The sequence below is a fragment of the Saccopteryx leptura genome, chromosome 5 (genome assembly GCF_036850995.1).
Source record: "Saccopteryx leptura isolate mSacLep1 chromosome 5, mSacLep1_pri_phased_curated, whole genome shotgun sequence".
NCBI classification, from domain to species: domain Eukaryota; kingdom Metazoa; phylum Chordata; class Mammalia; order Chiroptera; family Emballonuridae; genus Saccopteryx; species Saccopteryx leptura.
The window spans coordinates 208,068,754-208,088,691 of NC_089507.1; the positions used below are offsets into that span (position 1 = coordinate 208,068,754).

The 19,938-nt window shown below is 48.2% G+C and overlaps 1 protein-coding gene across 3 annotated transcripts in view; it reads right to left on the minus strand.

Annotated features, from left to right (window-relative positions):
* Positions 1 to 5,971: 5,971 nt before the first annotated feature.
* TOP1 (DNA topoisomerase I) overlaps positions 5,972 to 19,938 on the minus strand; it is an 83,414-nt gene continuing 69,447 nt past the window's right edge. For all 3 annotated transcript variants that reach the window (XM_066387810.1, XM_066387811.1, XM_066387812.1), the window contains 8 exons: positions 16,221 to 16,364; positions 14,702 to 14,887; positions 13,646 to 13,714; positions 13,019 to 13,133; positions 11,553 to 11,680; positions 8,444 to 8,538; positions 8,074 to 8,223; positions 5,972 to 7,254 (listed from right to left, as the gene is read on the minus strand). In XM_066387810.1, coding sequence (XP_066243907.1) covers positions 7,152 to 7,254; positions 8,074 to 8,223; positions 8,444 to 8,538; positions 11,553 to 11,680; positions 13,019 to 13,133; positions 13,646 to 13,714; positions 14,702 to 14,887; positions 16,221 to 16,364 — 990 coding nt within the window. In that variant the 3' untranslated portion in view covers positions 5,972 to 7,151. The remainder of the gene's footprint in view (positions 7,255 to 8,073; positions 8,224 to 8,443; positions 8,539 to 11,552; positions 11,681 to 13,018; positions 13,134 to 13,645; positions 13,715 to 14,701; positions 14,888 to 16,220; positions 16,365 to 19,938) is intronic.

A 19,938-nucleotide genomic window follows, 5' to 3' on the forward strand; every position in this document is an offset into this window, starting at 1 on the left:
TGCCAACACTCATGCTTCAGCATGCCCTGGCCCACACCAATGCCTGTGCCTGAAGTCCGGGAAAGGGCCCCGGCTCACATGACCCCCTGGCCCTGTGGGCCTGACCTCACAGGTATTCATTCCCAAACACTTAGAACAGCCCTTGGCATGTAGTGAGCCTCATATAACTGCTTTGTCCACATTGGCTCACTTATGCATTATAGTACTGAGACAAGCACATTTTCCCCATTCTACAGGTGGAAAACCGAGGCACGGGGCCGTTCAAGGACATGCTCATGGACACACAGCGGAGAGGCGGCAGCGATGGGATTCAAACCCAAGCCGCGTGGCTTGAGTCGATGCTGTTGCCTCCCATGCAGGTATGAACATTTATTTTATTGTGTATCCTCATCCCTTTCCATAAAACTATACCCGACATGTTTTCTATTTTCAGTTATTTGGTTAAATGTTGTCACAGGTCGGGTTCTGTGGGAAGCAGACCCTGCAGAGGTTAGCGGGCAGAACGCGCAGGGGGGAGTGCCCTGTGTTGGGACCAGTGCTGTGGGAGGAGGTGGCACAGGGAGAAGTGGAGGGTGATGCAGGCCAAGCCCCAGGGAGCCCCACCCCGATCAGCCAGAGGATGTGGACTGCCCAAAGGCCCTCTGCTGCCCAGGCGCCCTTAGGGGGCCGACCGCTCTCCCGGGGGTTGGGACGAGTGCTTCCTTGAAAAGGGGAATCCGGGTGGCAGACATCATTATGTCCACCACAAATGTACTCTTTTCCAGTCTTCTCGAAAGGTTTAGGGCACTTAGAACAAAGGACAAAAGTATTGTAATAATAAGGCTTTGCAATTATTAATGGGATTTGCAATTATAAAAGGAGGAACAGAATAGGGTTAATATGGGCGCACAGCTGCTGTGGAGACTCAGAGGGGGCTGAGCTTCCTGGTAGCCAATAAACAACAACAACAACAACAAACTATCCTGCTAACTGGTAACTTAGACCCGAAAAACTTGCCTGGGGATAAGCCGTACAAGCAGTTTCTCATATGGTCACTGAACTTAATTGAAATAGTGGAGCATGTTCCCAACAAGTGACCAGCAAATGCTGGCAGTTTATTTGTTCCTGGTCACCCCGCTGAGTGAAGACAGAAGGTGCAGCAGAAAGTGCAGCTCAGGGAAGCCTCTTCCACGATGGGGGAGGCAGATTTGTAGATTGGCAGTGTTCTAACTTGATCCATACACAGAACATTATCCCTTTGGACTGTTGTTATATTTTCCCTCAGTTCCTGAGGCTGGACGTCTGACCAGCCCTCTCGGGTTTCTGAGCCGGCCAGCCTGCACCTGAGCACGCAGCGAGTCCTTGGTAAGCACTGTCCTCAGTGCGCCTGGAGCTCCATCCACGCCACAAGCTGCAGTCTAGGTTCCGTGACCTCTGGCCCTCGTGTCTGTCTCTGCCTCCAACGTAGTCGTTGGGCCTCACACTTCTTAGGTGATGTCCTCCTGTTTACCTCCTCACCTGGGGTGTCTTCCCAGCGCCCTGAGAGCCTCAGTTTCCTGTCATTCAAGGCAGAACAAGGCTTGGCCCAGCCACGCCCAGGGACGCGGCTCTCTCTGCAGACCCTGCTTTCTCTTGGCTGATGAGGCAGGAGAGCTGGGCTCCACGCCCCTCCCTCAGGGGTGTGGCAGGGGTCCGCAATCGCACCACTGAAGGAAGAGAAGGGGAGGGCCCTGGCTAGCCACCGGCCTAGGCCAGGGCAGATTATTTTTCCACTTTCTCTCCCTTTCTTTTAAAAAATATTCCTGCTGTACCCTCCATAGCAGTAACACAGCAGAGACAGATCTGACCATCTTCTCACTCCAGTAGTGAAGACAGAAATGCCAACAGAGGACAGTTCAGTGTGATAAGGGCCCCTGGGGGCCCTTAGAAGGGACACCAGGCCTTAGCTAGACCTTCGGTGGCTGTAGGGGTGAAGTGAAATGAGAGACCGTGGATAGTTCTGAAGATAGGATGGGTCCAAATTAAAGAGATCGCTCATTTTTGCAATTCGGTCACTACAGGTGTTCTGCGGCTTTTTTTTTTTTTTTAGCAATTAAAATATGAACATTTTTAGAGATGTATGACTCAAATGTCCACGTATAAGTTTATTTAGTCACACATACATATTTTAAATCACATGATTTGAAACAATGTTTTAATCTATAGCTATTGATTTTTCCACTCTTACCTTTACAGTAATAATGTTCATAGTCTTCCACGAATATGATTTCTTTGTGGAAGTCATTAGAGCCACTTTTTGAGTGACCTCATGTCATTTCTGAAAGCGTATCACCTTCACTGCCTCCCAAGTGGTTTGAGAGAGAGCACTTTTGAAAAATCAACTTTACTGAGGAATGATTCATATCTACTAAAATGCACCCTCCCTAAGTGTCAGCTTTGGTGCACTGTGACAGTTGTGTTCCACCCAGTGAAGATACAGAACGTCTCCATCAACCCCCCAGTTTCCTGGTGCCCCTTTGCTGCCAGTCTCCCTTCTGGCCACCACTGACCTGCTTGGTTACTACAGATTAGTTTTGCCTGTTCTAGAATTTCACATAGATGAAATCATTAGAGTATGCACCACCGTGTCTAAGTTCAGCTGAAAGTTTTTGAGATCCACCCACATTGCTGTAGAGAGAAGACTTGTTGACTCGGTATGTGAGACTCTCCCTGGAAAGTTAAACCGAAGCACAATACTGTTTGGTATAACATTAAAACAGGTTTCGCCTGACCAGGCAGTGGCGCAGTGGATACAGCGTCAGACTGGGATGCGGAAGACCCAGGTTCGAGACCCCGAGGTCGCCAGCTTGAGCACAGGCTCATCTGGTTTGAGCAAAAGCTTACCAGCTTGAGCCCAAGGTCGCTGGCTCGAGCAAGGGGTTCCTCGGTCTGCTGAAGGCCTGCGGTCAAGGCACATATGAGAAAGCAATCAATGAACAACTAAGGTGTTGCAATGTGCAACGAAAAACTGATCGATGCTTCTCATCTCTCTGTTCCTGTCTGTCTGTCCCTGTTTATCCCTCTCTCTGACTCTGACTCTGTAAAAAAAAAAACAAAACAGGTTCTTTTCCATTCTCTCATAGCGTAAGTTAGTATTCAGTGGGTCAGGCTACCCACCGACCTCAGCCATGTTTTCACACAAGTCTTAGCTCTATGTTATCCATCAATATTTCAGTGTTTTTCTAAGAGTCTTTTAAAAATATATATACAGAACTACGATACCATTATCAAACCTATAAAAATGTCAACATCGTGTTGCTATTTAAAGTGATCGTTAAGGGGCCTGTTTACATGTAACACTTAGGATCGTGAGAAATAATGACTAAATCTGTGGCACATTTGCCTCCCTGTTTACTGATTTTGTCAGGGGACTACTTATAATCGTCCAAACCTAGCTCAACTGAGGTCATTTCAGGACAATGTGTTTTCTCCAAGAAGTGCTTTTTGGTTCAAAACATGTTTAGAGAGCATCCTATTGTATGAGGGATTTTGTGAGAACCAAAATATACCCTCTTTTCTCAGAAGTAAAACAAAAACAAAAACAAAAAACGTGTGGGGAAATCCCTCCAGTCGCTGTATATGGGATTCAGAAGTGATTTTCGAGTCACTGTTGTACTGGGCGTGGAAGTGAGGAGTGGAGGATGGCGGCTTCCCGAGGCCCCCGAGGAGGGACCGTGACGCGGCACCAGGCTCATCATAGGTGCTGAGCTCGGTTCTGGAGACTGGAGACTGAGTAGCCCGAGGCCACCCGCCGCAGAGATGGAGTTGGCAGTAGGTGGACGGCGCTCAGGAAAGGGGTCTAGGCCGGAGGCGGAGATGCAGGGGTCATCACAGTCAGGTGTGAATGAAGCTAGGCTGAGGGAGAAGGGGTAACGGAAGCAACAGCTTGAGAAGAGGAAAACCAGAAGGCAGCGTCCCGGAACCCAGAGAAGAGCTTTGTTTCAGGGAGCAGTCCACGCATGCTAGGACGCCGTGCATGTGAGATGCCCCGTGAGAGAAAGTCGGTTACTGAAGGCTGGAGGTGGGGAGGGGGCGTCAGGGACCTTCCTGGGTGGACGATCCTGGAGATGGGCGCCCCTCTCAGCAGTCGCTAACAATTACAGTACACTTGAAACAGGTGGACGTCGCATGTCAAATATACTTAGGGCTGTTGCAAAATTTAAAGCGGTCAACTGCCAAGTACAACGAGCTTGAGGAGGATGCAGAGCCCACTTACTGGTTTGGCCCCTCATTCACTGGGGAATATGGTCAGAGTGAAGGGGGGAATCAGGGACAAGATGGGCAGATGCTGGTGGCAGTGGTGGGGTGGGGGGAGGGTGGTTGTGTCCATGACTCACTCCAGGGGCTTGTTTGTGAAATGGAGAGGGAGGGGTGGTGGCTGGAAAGGGCTGGGAGTTGTGGTTTCTTTTTTCACGTTTAACTGTGTGCGAGGCCTCAGGTAGGCTTGGCAGGGAGGCCAGACAGGCCCTGCGGATGAGAGGTGGGGGTGGGGGAGGGCAGCCAAGGAAGCACTGGGCCGTCTGGGTGGGCAGCACGGGGAAGCCGTTGCCCTGTGCCCGCAGCTGGACTCGGGCATCACAGAAAGGCTGCCAGGAGGGAGCCGCCAGCCCCTGCACATCTGGCCTCCACTGGACACGGCTAGGAGGGAACCGACCGGGGGTGCGTAGGCAAGGGCGGCGGGTCTCCTGATTCATGCTCTGGCCCGCACCTGCCTGTCCAGCTTCTGAACCTCATGCCCAGTGGCCAGGCCAGCTCGCTTCCCATTCTCTGGATTCTTCTTCGAGGCCTGCTGCCACCATCCAGGATGGCCTTCCCCATCGTTCCTGACCAACATCTGGCTGCCCCGCACCTGCCCTCAGAAGACTTGCAGAGAGGTCCTTGCTGGAAAAGGTAGGCACAAGTTCCTGCTTATTAATAAAACCTTCTGCCTGCAAAGCCTCCTGTCCCTGATTTCTAGTTGTGGACCAGTCTGTGCCCTAGTGTGGCAGGCAGGTCCTGCTCAAATCTCAAACTTGAGGTCCACTTTCTCATCACCCAGCCATAAAGCTTATCATTTAGGCACTGGAAGATCCTCACTGCTGCTATTCCTTACACTCAGTGGCCTAGCTACGCCACCATATAATTCCAACATACCTGGCTATCACTTCTTGCTCCAAAGCCAGGATGGCTACACAACCCTCACTCTCATTGGCCAGTGAAATGCAGGCTGCCAAACACCACCCCCAGGACTGCCAGCTGTGGGCCCAGGGAGTTCAGAGACCATCATGGAGATGGCTCTCCTCAGCACCTGCACATGCTAGCAAGCTCGAGGGCCTACAGCTAAGGGACCAATTCTGACCACTCTGGCCTTCCTGCGCCATTTGACCAGGGGATCTCCTCCTTCCCCCTGAACTCCAGACTGGAACCTAGGATGAGGAAATGAACACTATTTGTAGGGTCCCTGGCCAGCCTGGGTACCACAGCACTGGAAAGTGGTCACAGGTCACTCTGTCAACCAACCAGTCAATGCAGGGAAGAGTGCATTCCACCTGGGAGAGGGCTTCTGGGACCCAGTACCCTCAAGTCCTGCCGTCCTCGCCGGTACGCTCAGCCGCATGAGCAACCCAGAGGCTTCCTCCTGTGTCTGGCCAGCACACATGGAAAGCACTTCCAAATCTGCCTCCCAGATACGCCTGCTCCACGAACATCGCCTGCTCCAGGCTTCTAATTCAGCCCCTGCACCCCGTCTGTCCTTGTACATTTTCTGCACTTGCCCTCACTTCCTGGGCCTGCCTTTATCTAAAAGGTGTGGACTTTGGCTCCTCTGTGACCCACACCCATGGCAGCAGGAGTCCTGGGGAGGGAGCTGCCCTTGCTGACCTGAGCACCAGACCACATCCCACAACAAGCTAAGTCCCAGCCCCAGAGCCCACTTTGGCCTGGGGCCCTGGGTAACAAAGAGCCAGACACTAAGTTTCCGTTAGGTTGTAGGAATTTATTTTAAATAACCTACAGTTGATTAAAAGGGAATTCATGATAAAAATAGAAGATACTTGAGGAAAGATGTGGGAAATGGACTTTGCACACACACTAAACTAACAATGCCTCTAAAACTAACGATTATAGCAAAAAATGTTTTCACATTAAAATTCTGCTTTTTATGTTTTTTTCCATTTTTTACACAATTACAAAAGAAAAAAAATAAAAGCCCTAAAATCTTGATTATTTTTCTTTTTTTGGACCAAATACTCATTTTCCTTTAGGCTTACTGACCTGTGGAACTTTTTATACAATAACATCTTTCAAGTGAAAGACTGGGGTTTAAAATGAAAAAAGATGGCTACCTGACAGGGTACAGAAAATGCTCAGAACAAAGGATGATGGGAAAATGGTTTCAGTCACTGATTATTTTATTATCCATAGACTCACTCACCCCTCATCCCTCCCCAACCCCATCTACACGATCTTTAAGATCAAGAAAAAGGTTTAAATATTTTAAAATAATTAAAAAGAAATAAAAATTCACATTTAAAAAGGAACACTCAAGTCAGGAAATATTTTCCCATCATGCTTTTCTGTGAACAGGTGTCTGAACCAAAACACTGCCAATGTCACAACTGCTTCAAGTTTAATGAAAATTGATTCCCATGACAATAGATATTGACAACTCTAACAGGTGCGCTGGGTTTTTGTTCTACTTAATTTTAAATTCCTGAAATGGGGGAAAGGGGAGGGAGTTTAGGAATTCATTTCTATTAAAATATAGAAGTTATTGCAAAACCCTAACTGTAAAAACGCACCAATATAATCGGACTTCGTATACAGTAGCTAAGAGAATCCAAATGCGTCAGTGAGGCAGCGATTTGCCTGGCGGAACTCTGACAAATTCCCGGCCACTTGCCCTCTTGAAAATAAAAACAAAAAACAAATCATACAGCTAGAATTTTGATATCTGAAATATTTTTAAATAAGTTGTCCATAGGACAACTGGCTCAGCTCTCCCTTATATCATCTTCAGGTTTATCTTTTCTCAAAGATGTTGGTTTGTTAAGACGCCGCCTCGCCCCCTCAGGTGAGGGCGCGAGGCTCACAGTTCGTCCATCTTCCCCAAACCCCGCTGTTCCTCTGCCCAGAACGCTGCTCCTCCAGACTGGCTAGAACTCATAGTCCTCATCCGCCATGTCAATGGCCCAGGCAAACTTCTCCCGCTGGGTTTTGTTGTAAATTTTCTCAATGGGGACCCCCCACTTCTTACACCTGCAAATAAGGGAGAAAAGGGGGTATTAGTGCCTTGGGGAGCAATGCCCAGACCTGGGGCCAGGACTGGGTCATGCTGCCTTCTTAACATCCCCCTGGTGAGAACGAGAATCCAGGTGCCCACCTTGTTTAACCCTGACAGTGGCCTCTACAGTGGGGCTACTGCACATGCACAAAGAAAAAGGTCCATATGAAAAGACTAGGGCAGAATGGTTATACTCTCTTGCACCTAGAAAGCACGAAGCTGAAACCCAAGCCCAAGTAGTCTGGCCGAGTGCACAGTGCCTTTTACACTTAACTAACCCCGCAGCACCAGACAGGGCCCAAAGAACAGGGTGGAACCCTAGGGCCCACAGGACCAGGTGTCACGGGATGGTTCCTCCACCTAGGCCCAGGGCTCAGCAACTCAAGGTAAACTAATAAGCATATTCAAAAATGCTACTTTTGGGTGTTATGACTATGTGTGTGCTGCAGGGAGGGAGCAGACAATAGAAAATTTCCCCTTGTCCTGTTCTTCCTTCACTTGTAAAAAATTTTGCTGAAACATTTTGTTAAAGTGAGGGCTCTTTTATATTTTTCCTTCACTACAGGTGAAGAGTTTCTATTCTTGTCCTAAAGTTCCATAAGTGAGAGGGACTGCACCTGCCTTTTTAACAGACACAAACCCAATCAAAGGCAGTGTAATAGGACTGACTGCTGAGGACCATCCAGAATGTCCCAGAGCCTGCACATGAGAACTCTGGCCGAGGCTCACCAGACTGAGGGTCCCCGTGTGCACTGCCCCCTTCTCCAGCCCACAGCGAAGGGCTCAGCGCTTACCAAGCCACTGAGATCCTCGGGTCCAGGTAATTCAGTTTGGAGGTGCCCAAAGCAATCTGTTTATTCTCCTCTCGGTCTGTGGCCTGAACCTCGAGCTTCATCAACTGCTCCTCCAGTCTCTGCACAGCCTTCTTCTTTGACTCGACCACCCTGGGAGAATGGACGGCATCAAGAACCAGGCCTGGCGTCTGGACATGCACACTGCAGCCCACCCTACCATTCAGGGGGCAGTGGAGCAGAAAAGTCCTAGTACAGAGATTTCTCAAAGCAGCAGCAACCCACCAGCAGCTGGAGCCCAGTGCCCCTGGCTAGAATGACACACGCTTTGCTCCCAACCAGCCCCTAGCTCTGCACACCACTAGGCACATACTTCTTGGTCTTTGCGTCCTTCATGACCTTAGCATCAGCTTTAGCACTTTTCAGGTCTCTCCGGGCATCTGCAAGCTGATCCTTCTTGGCATCAATCTGGGTAGGGAAGAACATCAGTCAGTTTTAGGAATAAAAGAAGCCCAGAGAGAAGAAAAGAACGGCTACATCAGAGATGAAACCTGGACGTGTTTCCACCAGGCAGGCAGGCTGGCTCTCCTGGTGCTTGGCAGGTAAACACACCAGGGGCTCATGAGAGCAGAGTGGGTGCACAGTGACTGCTAAACTCACTGCCATGTGGCCCACCGAGAAAAGAGCACTCTGCAGGCAGCCATCCAAGGCCCCACTGACCCAGAGGCTCAGGGAAAAGAACCTGCCAAGACTGGACGGGGTGCTGATCTTGGAGAGATCACTTTGGCCTTAGATGCCTAAGAGGGCAACAGGTGAGAGCCGTTTATCGCATGGGACCTGTGCCAGGCTGCAGCCTTCATTCCAAGAACACTGCAGAAGACACTCTCTCTGAGGCCAAGACAGGGTCCCGGCCTCCTGGGCTGGCTCATGCTCAGCCTCTACCAGCAGTCCAGGAAGGAGACCAGCTTCTCAAGAAAAGAGGGTGCGTGGAGAAACGGTGATTAAAAGGTCAGCTAGTCTGTTCCAAGCGGACACGTGGCATGGCCTGCCTTTGGCATTCTGTTTTCAAAATGAGAGGGAGCTGAGATGGGAAGGAAATTCAAGTAGTTTTCCTCAAAAAACCGAGATTGGACAGTATTTTTAGCTGTGAAGCTCTTTTTCCAAATCAATCTCATGGAGTCCCAGCCTGGAAAAAAACCAGGGGAATGCCATCCTTTCTTGCTTGACAGAGCCCTCCAAGCACCGCTGGAGAACCGCGGTTCTTCTCTGGGTGCCTACCTGCGGATGGCAGCGGGCAACACCACGGACCTAGGGCCACACCTGTGAGCCCACGCCGCTGGGCATGGGAACCCAGGCCTGCTCGCCTTGCTAGCCTGTGTGGTCAAGGGAACCTCTGCGGGGTGCATACGTGCCTGACTCACATGCATGAGTCCAACTGGGCTGTTGCTCTCAGCCTAGAATTGTCTGTTAGATACACACACACAGCCCCTGACTGGAGACAGAGGCTGCTATTGTGAGACAATATTAAATGCATTTTACTAGAATGGCTTACTTCCAACATTTGTTGTCCAAAGGCAAGCTGGAGGAACTGATTCTATACACAAAAGCATCACAGACACCACTAGCAAGATTCTTCTTAGGCTAGAAATGCAACACACCACAATCTTTTAACCATTTCTGCAAATGCTAAATTGGCAGGCTATGTCAAGTTGTCTCAAAGCATCAAAGATGCTATTGATTCCCTTGGCAAACAGGGGCGTGTGTTTGCTTTGTGGGCACACAGGAGAGGGTTCCTGGGCTTGGAGGGCTCATCTGGCAGGCAGCTGGGGCTGTCCAAACAGTGGCTCCAGAGTGAGGTCAACAAAAGACCTCCTCATGCTCTAGGAAGGGGTCTCTGAATTAGCCAAACACCACCTGAATATTCATGCTTTTATTTCTGGCTCAGAACAAATGAGGAGAGTGAATGGTACGAAGTGACCGCCATTTAACAGAGTGGAAGCAGCAAATGGGAGCTGCTAGAAAGGGTGGTCTAGGGTCTAGGGTTCTTTGCCTCATGTCCAGGATGTGAGTGTTCTATGGACATACATTCACTCACTGTGGATGAGTGCACCCTGCGAAAAGCCAGAGGGCACTGGACGCTGTATCTCTGACCTAGATGTACTAGTCCTGGGTATTTATCTTGAAGCTGTTTCAACATGGAGCAGAAAATGTCTGTGTGGTCTCACTTTATAGCAGTTTTTAAACCCCAGCTGTCCAAGTACAGAATTCTGTGAACATGGATGAAAAAGAACATCCATAATAATAACCTCTAGCTGAAATTCATCATTTCTCCTTCAATTATGTGGGCAACAAACAAGTGTTAACTGTAGCATCAATACCAGGAGTAGAGAGTACAGATATTTTCATATCAATTATTGCAGAAACCTTAGAAGTATCATTTATATTCATTACTACCTTCCCAGATAACTGGTTTCCTTTGTAATCCTACATGTCTGTTCTGCAATGAAGTATCTGCGAATTCTCGCTGTGGGTTAGTGCATTAGAATGGGTTAGTTCTGCAGGCATCACTCACACAAAAATGCTCACCGTCAAAGTCTCATTTAGTGTCTTGTGGCTTAAAAGCTCAGTACCAGGCAGAGTAGGAGGGAGGACAGGTACAGGGAAGAGGAACAGCATCTGTGTGTTTGCATGTCAGTCTCTCCCTAGTGTTCAAAGATGTTCGATGAAAAGCTACACAAAATATGACTCATGTGGAATGTGTAAAAATGAAAATAGCTGTGCTGGAACTGGGTGATGAGATAGAAGTGTCTCATCTTCTCAATTTGAAACAACTATTTTGGAAAGAGCTGTATTTCTGGGCTGTGGAGGAACTGTGAAGATTATGACCATTATCCTTGTGTATAGTAAGAACAACAATTAGCAATGCTTCAAAGAGGGCACAGGCGACTTAGCTTTTCTTTTTTCTTTGCGAGAGAGAGTGACAGGAAGGGAGAGAGGGGGAGGGAGATCAGAAGCTTCAACTCGTAGTTGTGTCACTTCTGTTATTCAATGACTGCTTTCTCCTATGTTCCTTGATGGGGGCTCCAGCTGAGCCAGTGACCCCACACTCAAGCTAGTGAGCTTGTGCTCAACTCAGCGATCAAGGGGTTTTGAACCTGGGACCTCAGCACCCCAGGTCGATGCTCTATCCACTGCATCACTACCTGTTAAAAATGGGAAGTGGCCAATGCAGAACTTCTATCCACAGACTGAACACCAGAAAAATGAGTACCTGATACTCAGTAGCTTGATCAGTGCTAACTACTACATAGTTCCGTCTGTTTACTTTAGCCTGGCCCTTTCTTTCAGAACAGACCCAGAACTGCCTTCTGATGTCCCAGCTTGGAAGGCTGGATTATAAAGGCCTCTCATTTCCAGATTATCAGCCCACAGCAGACACAGCTCTCTTCTTTTTGCTACCCCACCATCCAGACCCAAGATACCTTTGATTGCAAGTTCATCATGGACTTTTCAAACGTTTTTGGTGGTGCCCTCTGATGGTTGCAGAGAATCGCAACTGCTCGGTTGGCACGGTTATAAGATAGGATCTTTGCAGGGATGTTCTCATCCGCTGTCAAGAAAAGAAACGTGATAGTCAGAAAGAGTTTGCACACGAGAACGCCCAGGGTGCCTTCCCCAGAGCTCCATCCTCATGATGTTATGGCCCTCCTGTCACTCAGCTGATCAAGTCATTTCCCCCAAGCCACAAGGTCAAATCTGGGGGTCAACACATGCACCTGCTACTGCAGGGCCCGCCTCCCCAACCTCCCCACCACCCAGTGTAACCGGAAGAAAACACGGAGCTGGGACAGAGAAAGCCCACAGAGAGGATAAAGGGACCAAAGTGTTACATTTCAAAACCCCAAGGGACTTTTTTTTTTTTTTTTTTGTATTTTTCTGAAGCTGCAAACGGGGAAAGACAGTCAGACAGACTCCCGCATGCGCCTGACCGGGATCCACCCGGCACGCCCACCAGGGGCGACGCTCTGCCCACCAGGAGGCGATGCTCTGCCCCTCTGGGGTGTCGCTCTGCCGCGACCAGAGCCACTCTAGCGCCTGGGGCAGAGGCCAAGGAGCCATCCCCAGCGCCCGGGCCATCTTTGCTCCAATGGAGCCTTGGCTGCGGGAGGGGAAGAGAGAGACAGAGAGGAAGGGGGGGGGGGTGGAGAAGCAAATGGGCGCTTCTCCTGTGTGCCCTGGCCGGGAATCGAACCCAGGTCCCCCGCACGCCAGGCCGACGCTCTACCACTGAGCCAACCGGCCAGGGCCCCCAAGGGACTTTTTTTAAAGAGAACAAGTGTTACTGAAGAAATGTTCTTACTTGTGTCATTCTATCCTACTCTAGAACATTGACCTACACCCCCATCTTTGGCTTTCCTGGCCCGTGTTCTAAAGCCAGGGACCACATTTGGAGGACAGTGCGGACACAGCAGTGACTGGGCTCCAGGAAGAAAGCGGGCAGATCTTCGCTGGGACCCTCTCTGCAGCTGGTTTTTAGGAGAATACTATCTCCTCTTCAGGGGGGAAATGACAGAATCCTCAAGGAAAGGATTTGCTCTGGTATTTTTAGTAACCATGACAACCTTACTCCAATTTAACAGAACGTTACAGCGCTATGTCTTCTCTGTGTGAGCTTAAATAACACACATATAAAACAGAAAAGGCAGGCATTTTCAAAGCAGACAGAAAGCCCCTACCAGTATTCCATAAACTGAACGTAGAAGCTGGGGGAGGAACGGGGAGACAGCACTGGTCTTATGCTCAGGCACGCTAAGCCTTAGCTCTCTCAGAGGGGTGGGGCGGCGTTCGGGCACAGTGCTGAGGAGGGTGGAGCAGATGCAGGCCCTGCGGAGCAAAGACAGAGGTCCTCACGAGCAGGGGCGAGGCCTGCGCAGCCAGCGGTACTCACGGGCTGTGAGCTCCTTCAGCTGCTGCTGTAGCGTGATGGAGGCGTTGTACGTCCGGAACACCTTGGCTGTCAAGCCCTCCATGAGGTCCTGAAGATGCTTATTTAAAATAGCAGTCTGGATGAGATAAAGCAACAAAGAGGGTGTCAAGATGGAGGTGACAGTCACACACCCCTGGCCCTCTGGAGCCCCAGGACCCCGGAGCCAGTGCGGTCATAACCCTGCCACACGCAGTGCTCCACCAGGGGCAGCGAGGGAAGGGAGTTCCAGAACACGGCCTGCAGGGTACCTCCCACAGAAGGTCTTCACTCTTAAGCAGGCCCATAAAGCCATTTTGTCCTTCCCTCTAACCCCCTCCCTGACAAGATCTCAAGGCCAGGCCTTGGGTCTGGCAGAGGCAGCTGGCACCCAGACAAGGGAAGTCTCCACAGGAGTCAGGAGGATGAAAGGCAGGTTTGTCCACTCCCACACCCCCGTCTTGGGGCTCTGGCCCTGGACACTGCGTGCCCTGTGGGAGGGAGAGCCCACGGGAGCCACAGGACAGTCCCTCCCAGGCCAACCTCCCCTTCAGGGGCCGGCCGGGCTCTGCCGGGCCCTCCCCCCCCCCCCCCCAAGCTCTGTCCACTCACATTGAGCCTATCAAAGAGATCGTCCTCGGGCTGTTTGTTCTCCATAAATAGTTGTAAGTTCTTAAACACCTAAAAGAAACAAGCAACACCTAATTATTATTATTTTTAAAAACTTTAGTTTGGAAACAACCACAATTTTTTTAAAAGCCCCACAAAGCACAAGGAAGAGTGTCCTTTACCCAAACCACCCATGTTAACGTTTTACGGCCACCACTTGTGCAGGACCCCATTCTGTCTGCTCACTCGCTGCGTGTGTGCCTGTGCTGATTGTGTTCTGAACCACGTGGGGGTGCTTCCACAGGACAGAGCTGTTCCTTTAGCGCACACAGACTTACATCGCTACCTACTTTTATCTCGTCTACTGTCCACATTCCAGTTTGGCCAGCTGACCTGATGACGTCCTTCACCCCCTGGGGTGGAGTCCAAGCTAAGCTCAGGCATTACATGTAACTGTCAGGTCTCTTTAGCTTGTTCATCTGGAGCATTTCCACAGCCAGCAAAGCGCATGTACTGATTCAACATCAGACTGACGGGCTGGGTTACTGGGGTCCTGCACTCCGTAGCTCTCTGGTTCAAGCCCAATAATTTGGGGGGACCATCGAGCTGCAATACCCTCTTCAGCTACCGGCTTAGAGATCTGAGGACCAAAGGGCTACCTTTTCACTCAATCAGGAGCTGGGGAGCAGTTGAGCAAAGCTACAAATGACAACGTGCAACGTGACCAGGGGATATGAAAATGTGGTTAAATCATCAGAACAACATTGTGGGTTAAATCTTATATTGAGTTTGTTGTGAGGGCTACCCTCTCCAGCACACTCTGAATACTGCTACGGCAGATGGCCTCACTCCCCAGAGGGCAGCACCAGAACTGGGGTGAGGGCCGGGACTAACAGGAGGTACACAGACAACCAATATCTCACCCCTCTGTCAAGTCATTGTTTTAAAACGTGCCCAGCAAGGCACAGAGCACACAAAACACACTCAATAAACACCTGTTGAATGAGTGAATGAATGAATGAATGAAATAAAAAAAAAAAGCAGGCCACATTAACTTACTCGTTTCTCAACAGGGACTTTGTTATAGTATCTGATGGAGTCCTTCCCTAGGAAGTCAAACTCGACCACGTATTCCTGGCCGTCCAACTCTGGGTGCAGGTTAATGTGCTCCACACGCAGCGAGCAGCAGCCCACGGTGTCCGCCGTTTCTCCTTCCTCCTTCTCATTGCCTGCTCTCAGAGCAAGCTGTCCCAGGACAGGGGGACAGAGAGAAAAGAAAGGAAGATGAGCATGAATGAAGAAATGAGAATCTCACAGATCTCTAGGAAACCAAAATCAGAAGCCTGCCATTCTCTTTGGGGACAGAGCCTCAGTCTGCAAAGCCTGGCTATTCCGGATTCTGCACTGCTGCCTCTTCCCTACAGAATAAAGTATGAAGAGTCGTGGGGACATTATACTTCCCTAGAAATCCAAGCCTCTTTACTTTGTTGTCTCAAATGGAAATGGAGGACAAGGAGGATATTTTTTTTAGGCAGCAACTGAGAAAGTGTTTCTAGTCTTGGCAATCAGACTCAAAGAGCTAGTCTCTTAATTTTCTTCATTTTTGAGACAATTTTCTGCTCAAATATAAGCAAGTGCAAAACTGGTAGAAAATACTGAAATCTTTTTCTTTTAAAGTATCCCAAGGAACTGATCTCCATCCAGAGTACTGTCTGTCACACTGTAGCTGTGAAACAGTAGCAGACTGTTCAACCAATTTTAAAGGTTATAATCTTTTTTTTAATTTTATCTTTTTTAATTCTTTTTTTTTTAAAGCATTTTAATCTTATTTATTTAATTTATTTATTTTGTGACAAAGACAGAGAGAGTCAGAGATAGGGACAGACAGGAAGGGAGAGAGATGAGAAGCATCAATTCTTCATTGCAGCACCTTAGTTGTTCGTTGATTACTTTCTCATATGTGCCTTGACCGGGGGGCTACAGCAGACTGAGTGACCCCTTGCTCAAGGCAGCGACCTTGGGTCCAAGCTGGTGAGCCTTGCTCAAACCAGATGAGCCTGCACTCAAGCTGGCGACCTCGGGGTCTCGAACCTGGGTCCTCTGCATCCCAGTTGGATGCTCTGTCCACTGCACCACCGCCCACTGCCCAGTCAGGCTATAATCTTTTTTTTAACAAGAAACAGAAAAATATCAGAATTCACTGCTCATAGGAAGGCTAAAACATTGTTTTATGCAACTTTTGTTTGTCACACAAACATATTTGTGTGTTGGGTTGTGATGTCAAATTATTTTGGGGGGCTCTCAGAAAGGGTCTGAGAGTGGTCCAGTATTTCCGGCACGTTCAGATCCATGCCAACCCTCCTGGGGGCAGACTGGGTTCCGACAGCAGCAGGCGCTGAATGACCCAACCCTCTCGCACTTCTACCGTCCCTGCTGGACCAGAGACTGAGTGAGCAGGGCATGCGGTCCGGGCTGTCCCCACTGCTGCAGCACTCAGCATGGGGCCAGAGGTGCACCTGCTCCCTACATCTGTGTTACGCTGGACACAACCGACGATGTGACAGGAAGACACGCTCACTTTGTCGATGAAGTACAGGGCTACAGCTCTCTGCCGGACCTTCATCTCTTTGGACTTCCAGTCCTCTCGATACTGGTTCCGGATCTTGTCCACACACTTCTTTAGCCGCCGAGCAGTCTCATATTTCTGCCAGTCCTTCTCACCCTGCAGAGACACAACCCCAAAGGTGAACTGCTGAGGGATGGCAGAGTAAAGGGGGACTTCAATACCCAAGTTCACGGCTCTGAACCAAGGAGAAGGAACCTGAGCTTGAGCACGTGAAAACGGAGTGCTGAACCCACAAGACCCCTGCTGTCAGGTCCACTGGCTCCTGTCCCATCACTGAAGAAGCCTCTGGCCTCCATTCTGTACAACGTGCATGTTCTCGGGAAAAGCCAACCTATCAAAGCTGACTTCTGTCAGCACATGGGTATAAACATCCCCATCACAGCTTTCCTGCTGAACCTGCGACCCAACAGCAGTGTTCTGCTACAACTGAGTTTCATTCAATTCAAGACCACCATTTACAGTTTGATGGAAGGAACTGTCAAGGAAGTGAACCAAAAATTACAACGTGAAATTACAGAAGAACACAATGATTTCCAGGAACAGCCGTAATTGCTCACCCTTTCCTAACTTCTGCATTTAAAAGCAGTCTTGATTAGACTGAGGGAAGTCTTTCCTTTTTAAACATTAGAGCTTTTTATGAAAGGTTTAAAATTGAATTCTAAAGCCAACGAAAGGTTTTTAAAAGGGCGTGAAAAGACAGAACATAAGCCACAATGATGGAAGGTTTCTGCTAGCAGGGACTAGCAGTATCAAGTGAGGAAGGTAAGAAAGGAAAAACCCGAGAAATATCAGGAGCTGGGGAGTATTACAAGGCCTGACACAGACCCTGTGACAGACTTAAAGAACTGAAGGATCACTGCTCTCAGTCCCCCCAACCCTACAACGAGAGAGAGGGCGTGATTCTATCCATGTACACCTGATTGCCGCCTACAACACAGATCCAGGTCCTTGAGGCCTAAGAACTGTGGTTAAGGTAACTGTCCTTCTGCGCATACAGGCATATGGGGTATGTGTGACAAGAAATGTCTTCTACTCCTAACAGACGCTCCAAAATAGTGGCTTCTCCGGGCATACTAAGGAGTTGTCAGCACCCTCCCACACCTGTATGCAGACTAGCTAGCCATACAGACTTGTCTGGTTATAAAATGAGGTTCAGTAACGACATGTTGTTGTGGGTGGGTGATTTAGTGGTTTGATGATATAGAAGAAACATCTAAGTTCTATTTCCTGACAATGGGAAGCTGAAAATTTCTCACTGATTTTTCTAAGTACATTTTGACATTTCAGAGTGAATAAGAAAAGGTGTGATACAAGCTGTCCCTGTGTACGAGTCAGTAGTACGTGTCCGTGACTTCCCACTTACATAAGATCAGACATGGAAGGCTCATCTTCAACAGTGGTCTCCAGCTCAGGAGCAGGCTCTCTCCCTCTACTCTGAAGCCCGACTGACTCCTCAAAGTGCTGCTGAATTTATTTCCTCAGTCCCTTAGTCATGCCTCTGAAACAAGGCTTAGAAAACCCAACAAAAAATTCATTCACGGAGGACACCACAGCCCAGCTTTTCTTCCTATGGTGCTGGTCTCCTGACCCAGGATTCTCTCAAGTAAGGACCCAGAGATCGGGCTGCGGGCAGGAGCCACCTTGTCTCGGTCTGGCAGAGAAGGGCAGGCCTCCAGGAAGTAAGTTTATCCTTGCTGCCTTCAGTTTCCCTGAACAGAATCAGAGTAAAATGCACTGGAACAAGTTTTCTCAGAACACTTTGAGAAAATAAAATACCTATTTTGGTCTTTATCAAAACCATCCCAGTAAAACAAGATGTCCACTATAGAGGGGCTGCCTTTAACCTCTTGGCCCCTTCCCCTACTCAGTCAACCCTCTGTAACGGACAAGAATCTGACTGGATTGGTTACACACAAGTCAGTAAACTCATGCTCTGACCATCCATAGCAAGGGCAGTGCTCCAGGCAAGGGAGCCTGACACAGGGACTGCGGTGGGCTGAAGACCCCTCTAGGGCTGGGGCAGGGGCACTGAGTGCAGAGCACAGCACAGGACAAGGCAGTGACACGGACAGACACCGCCTCTCAGTCTAACAGGGTCACAAACAGAAGAGGAAAACCACTGAAACAATGAGTACGTGAAGGGAGGTGAAGACACATTTTAAAGAACCTGACAGAGTTTTGAATTAATATATTTAGTATTTTTGAAGAAAAAAATATATAACAGTCACTAAAAGGGACAATATATTATAAAACAACATAAATGAAATAAAATCAGGAAGATGGGAAGTAAAAATAATCAGGAATCCTGAAAACAAAAAATGACGAATAAATTACTGAAGGGATAAACTTGAGCTTCGACATTCATCTAGTAGGATTCTGAAAGAAGCAAATGGAAGGAAGGGCGTAGGTGGAAGAAGGAGTGGTTAAGAATTTTCTAGAATAAATATAAATTAGTCCTCAGATTGAACGTTTAACCTAAGTATCTACAAAAATATATCTATGCTTAGATGCAGCAGAGTGAAGGTGTGATCACCAATAATAAAGATGCAGGCTTTGTTTGAGAAGACGGGAGGATGAAAATAAGCTTTCAGGTAAACAAAGGGACAGCATGCTACCTATGATCCTCACTGAAGAAACAGTAGCAGGTATATTAAAAAAAAAAGTACACCCAGAAGGAGAGTACTGGGTATAGAAATTATTAATCAAATATTTTGAGTGTTGACTAAAGAGAAGGTTGGAGTTTTATGGATCCTTGCAGGTTCTCTTTTAAATCAAAAGTAGATTTTTGTTTTAATTTTATTTAGAAAATTAAATTTAACAGGGTAGCATTCAATAAGAGTACACAGGTTTCGGGTAAACGTTTCTATAGCATTTGAACTGTTCATTATGTTGTACACCCATCACCCAAAGTCCAAAAGTAGAACTTAAGCAAAAGAAATACAGATGATAAGCCTGATCAGGCAGTAGTACAGTGGATACAGTGTCAGACTGGGACGCAGAGGACCCAGGTTCGAAACCCCGAGGTCTCCAGATTGAGCGTGGGATCATAGACATGACCCCATGGTCGCTGGCTTGAAGCCCAAGGTTGCTGGCTTAAAGCCCAAAGTTGCTGGCTTGAGCCCAAGGTCACTACACTGGCTTGATCAAGGGGTCACTTGCTCTGCTGTAGCACCCCCACCCCATCAAGGCACATATGGAAAATCAATCAACAAACAACTAAGATGCCACAACGAAGAGTTGATGCTTCTCATTTTTCTCCCTTTCTGTCTGTCTATTCCTATCTGTCCCTCTCTCTGATTCTGTGTCTGTCACCAAAAAAAAAAAAAAAAAAAAAAAAAAAAGGAAAGAAAGACAGAGAGAAAGAGAAAGAAAAAGGAAAGAAAGAAATACGAGTGGTAAGAATTAGAAATAAAGAGTTAAGACTGTCTTTATTTCTAGGTAACTTATTTACCTGTATGGAAACTCAAAAAGATACACTTTTAGAATAAGATGTCAAGTGGAGTACCTGACATCTTATATTGGTCTTATTGCTGATATAAGACTAATATTCAAAAGTCAACAGTATCACCATTCCAGTAAAACCCAACAGCAATGAAATAGAAAAAAATTTATCATTCAAAAGCACTAAAAACTTCAAGTTCTCTAAAAATAAAGTTTTTTAAAAATGTGT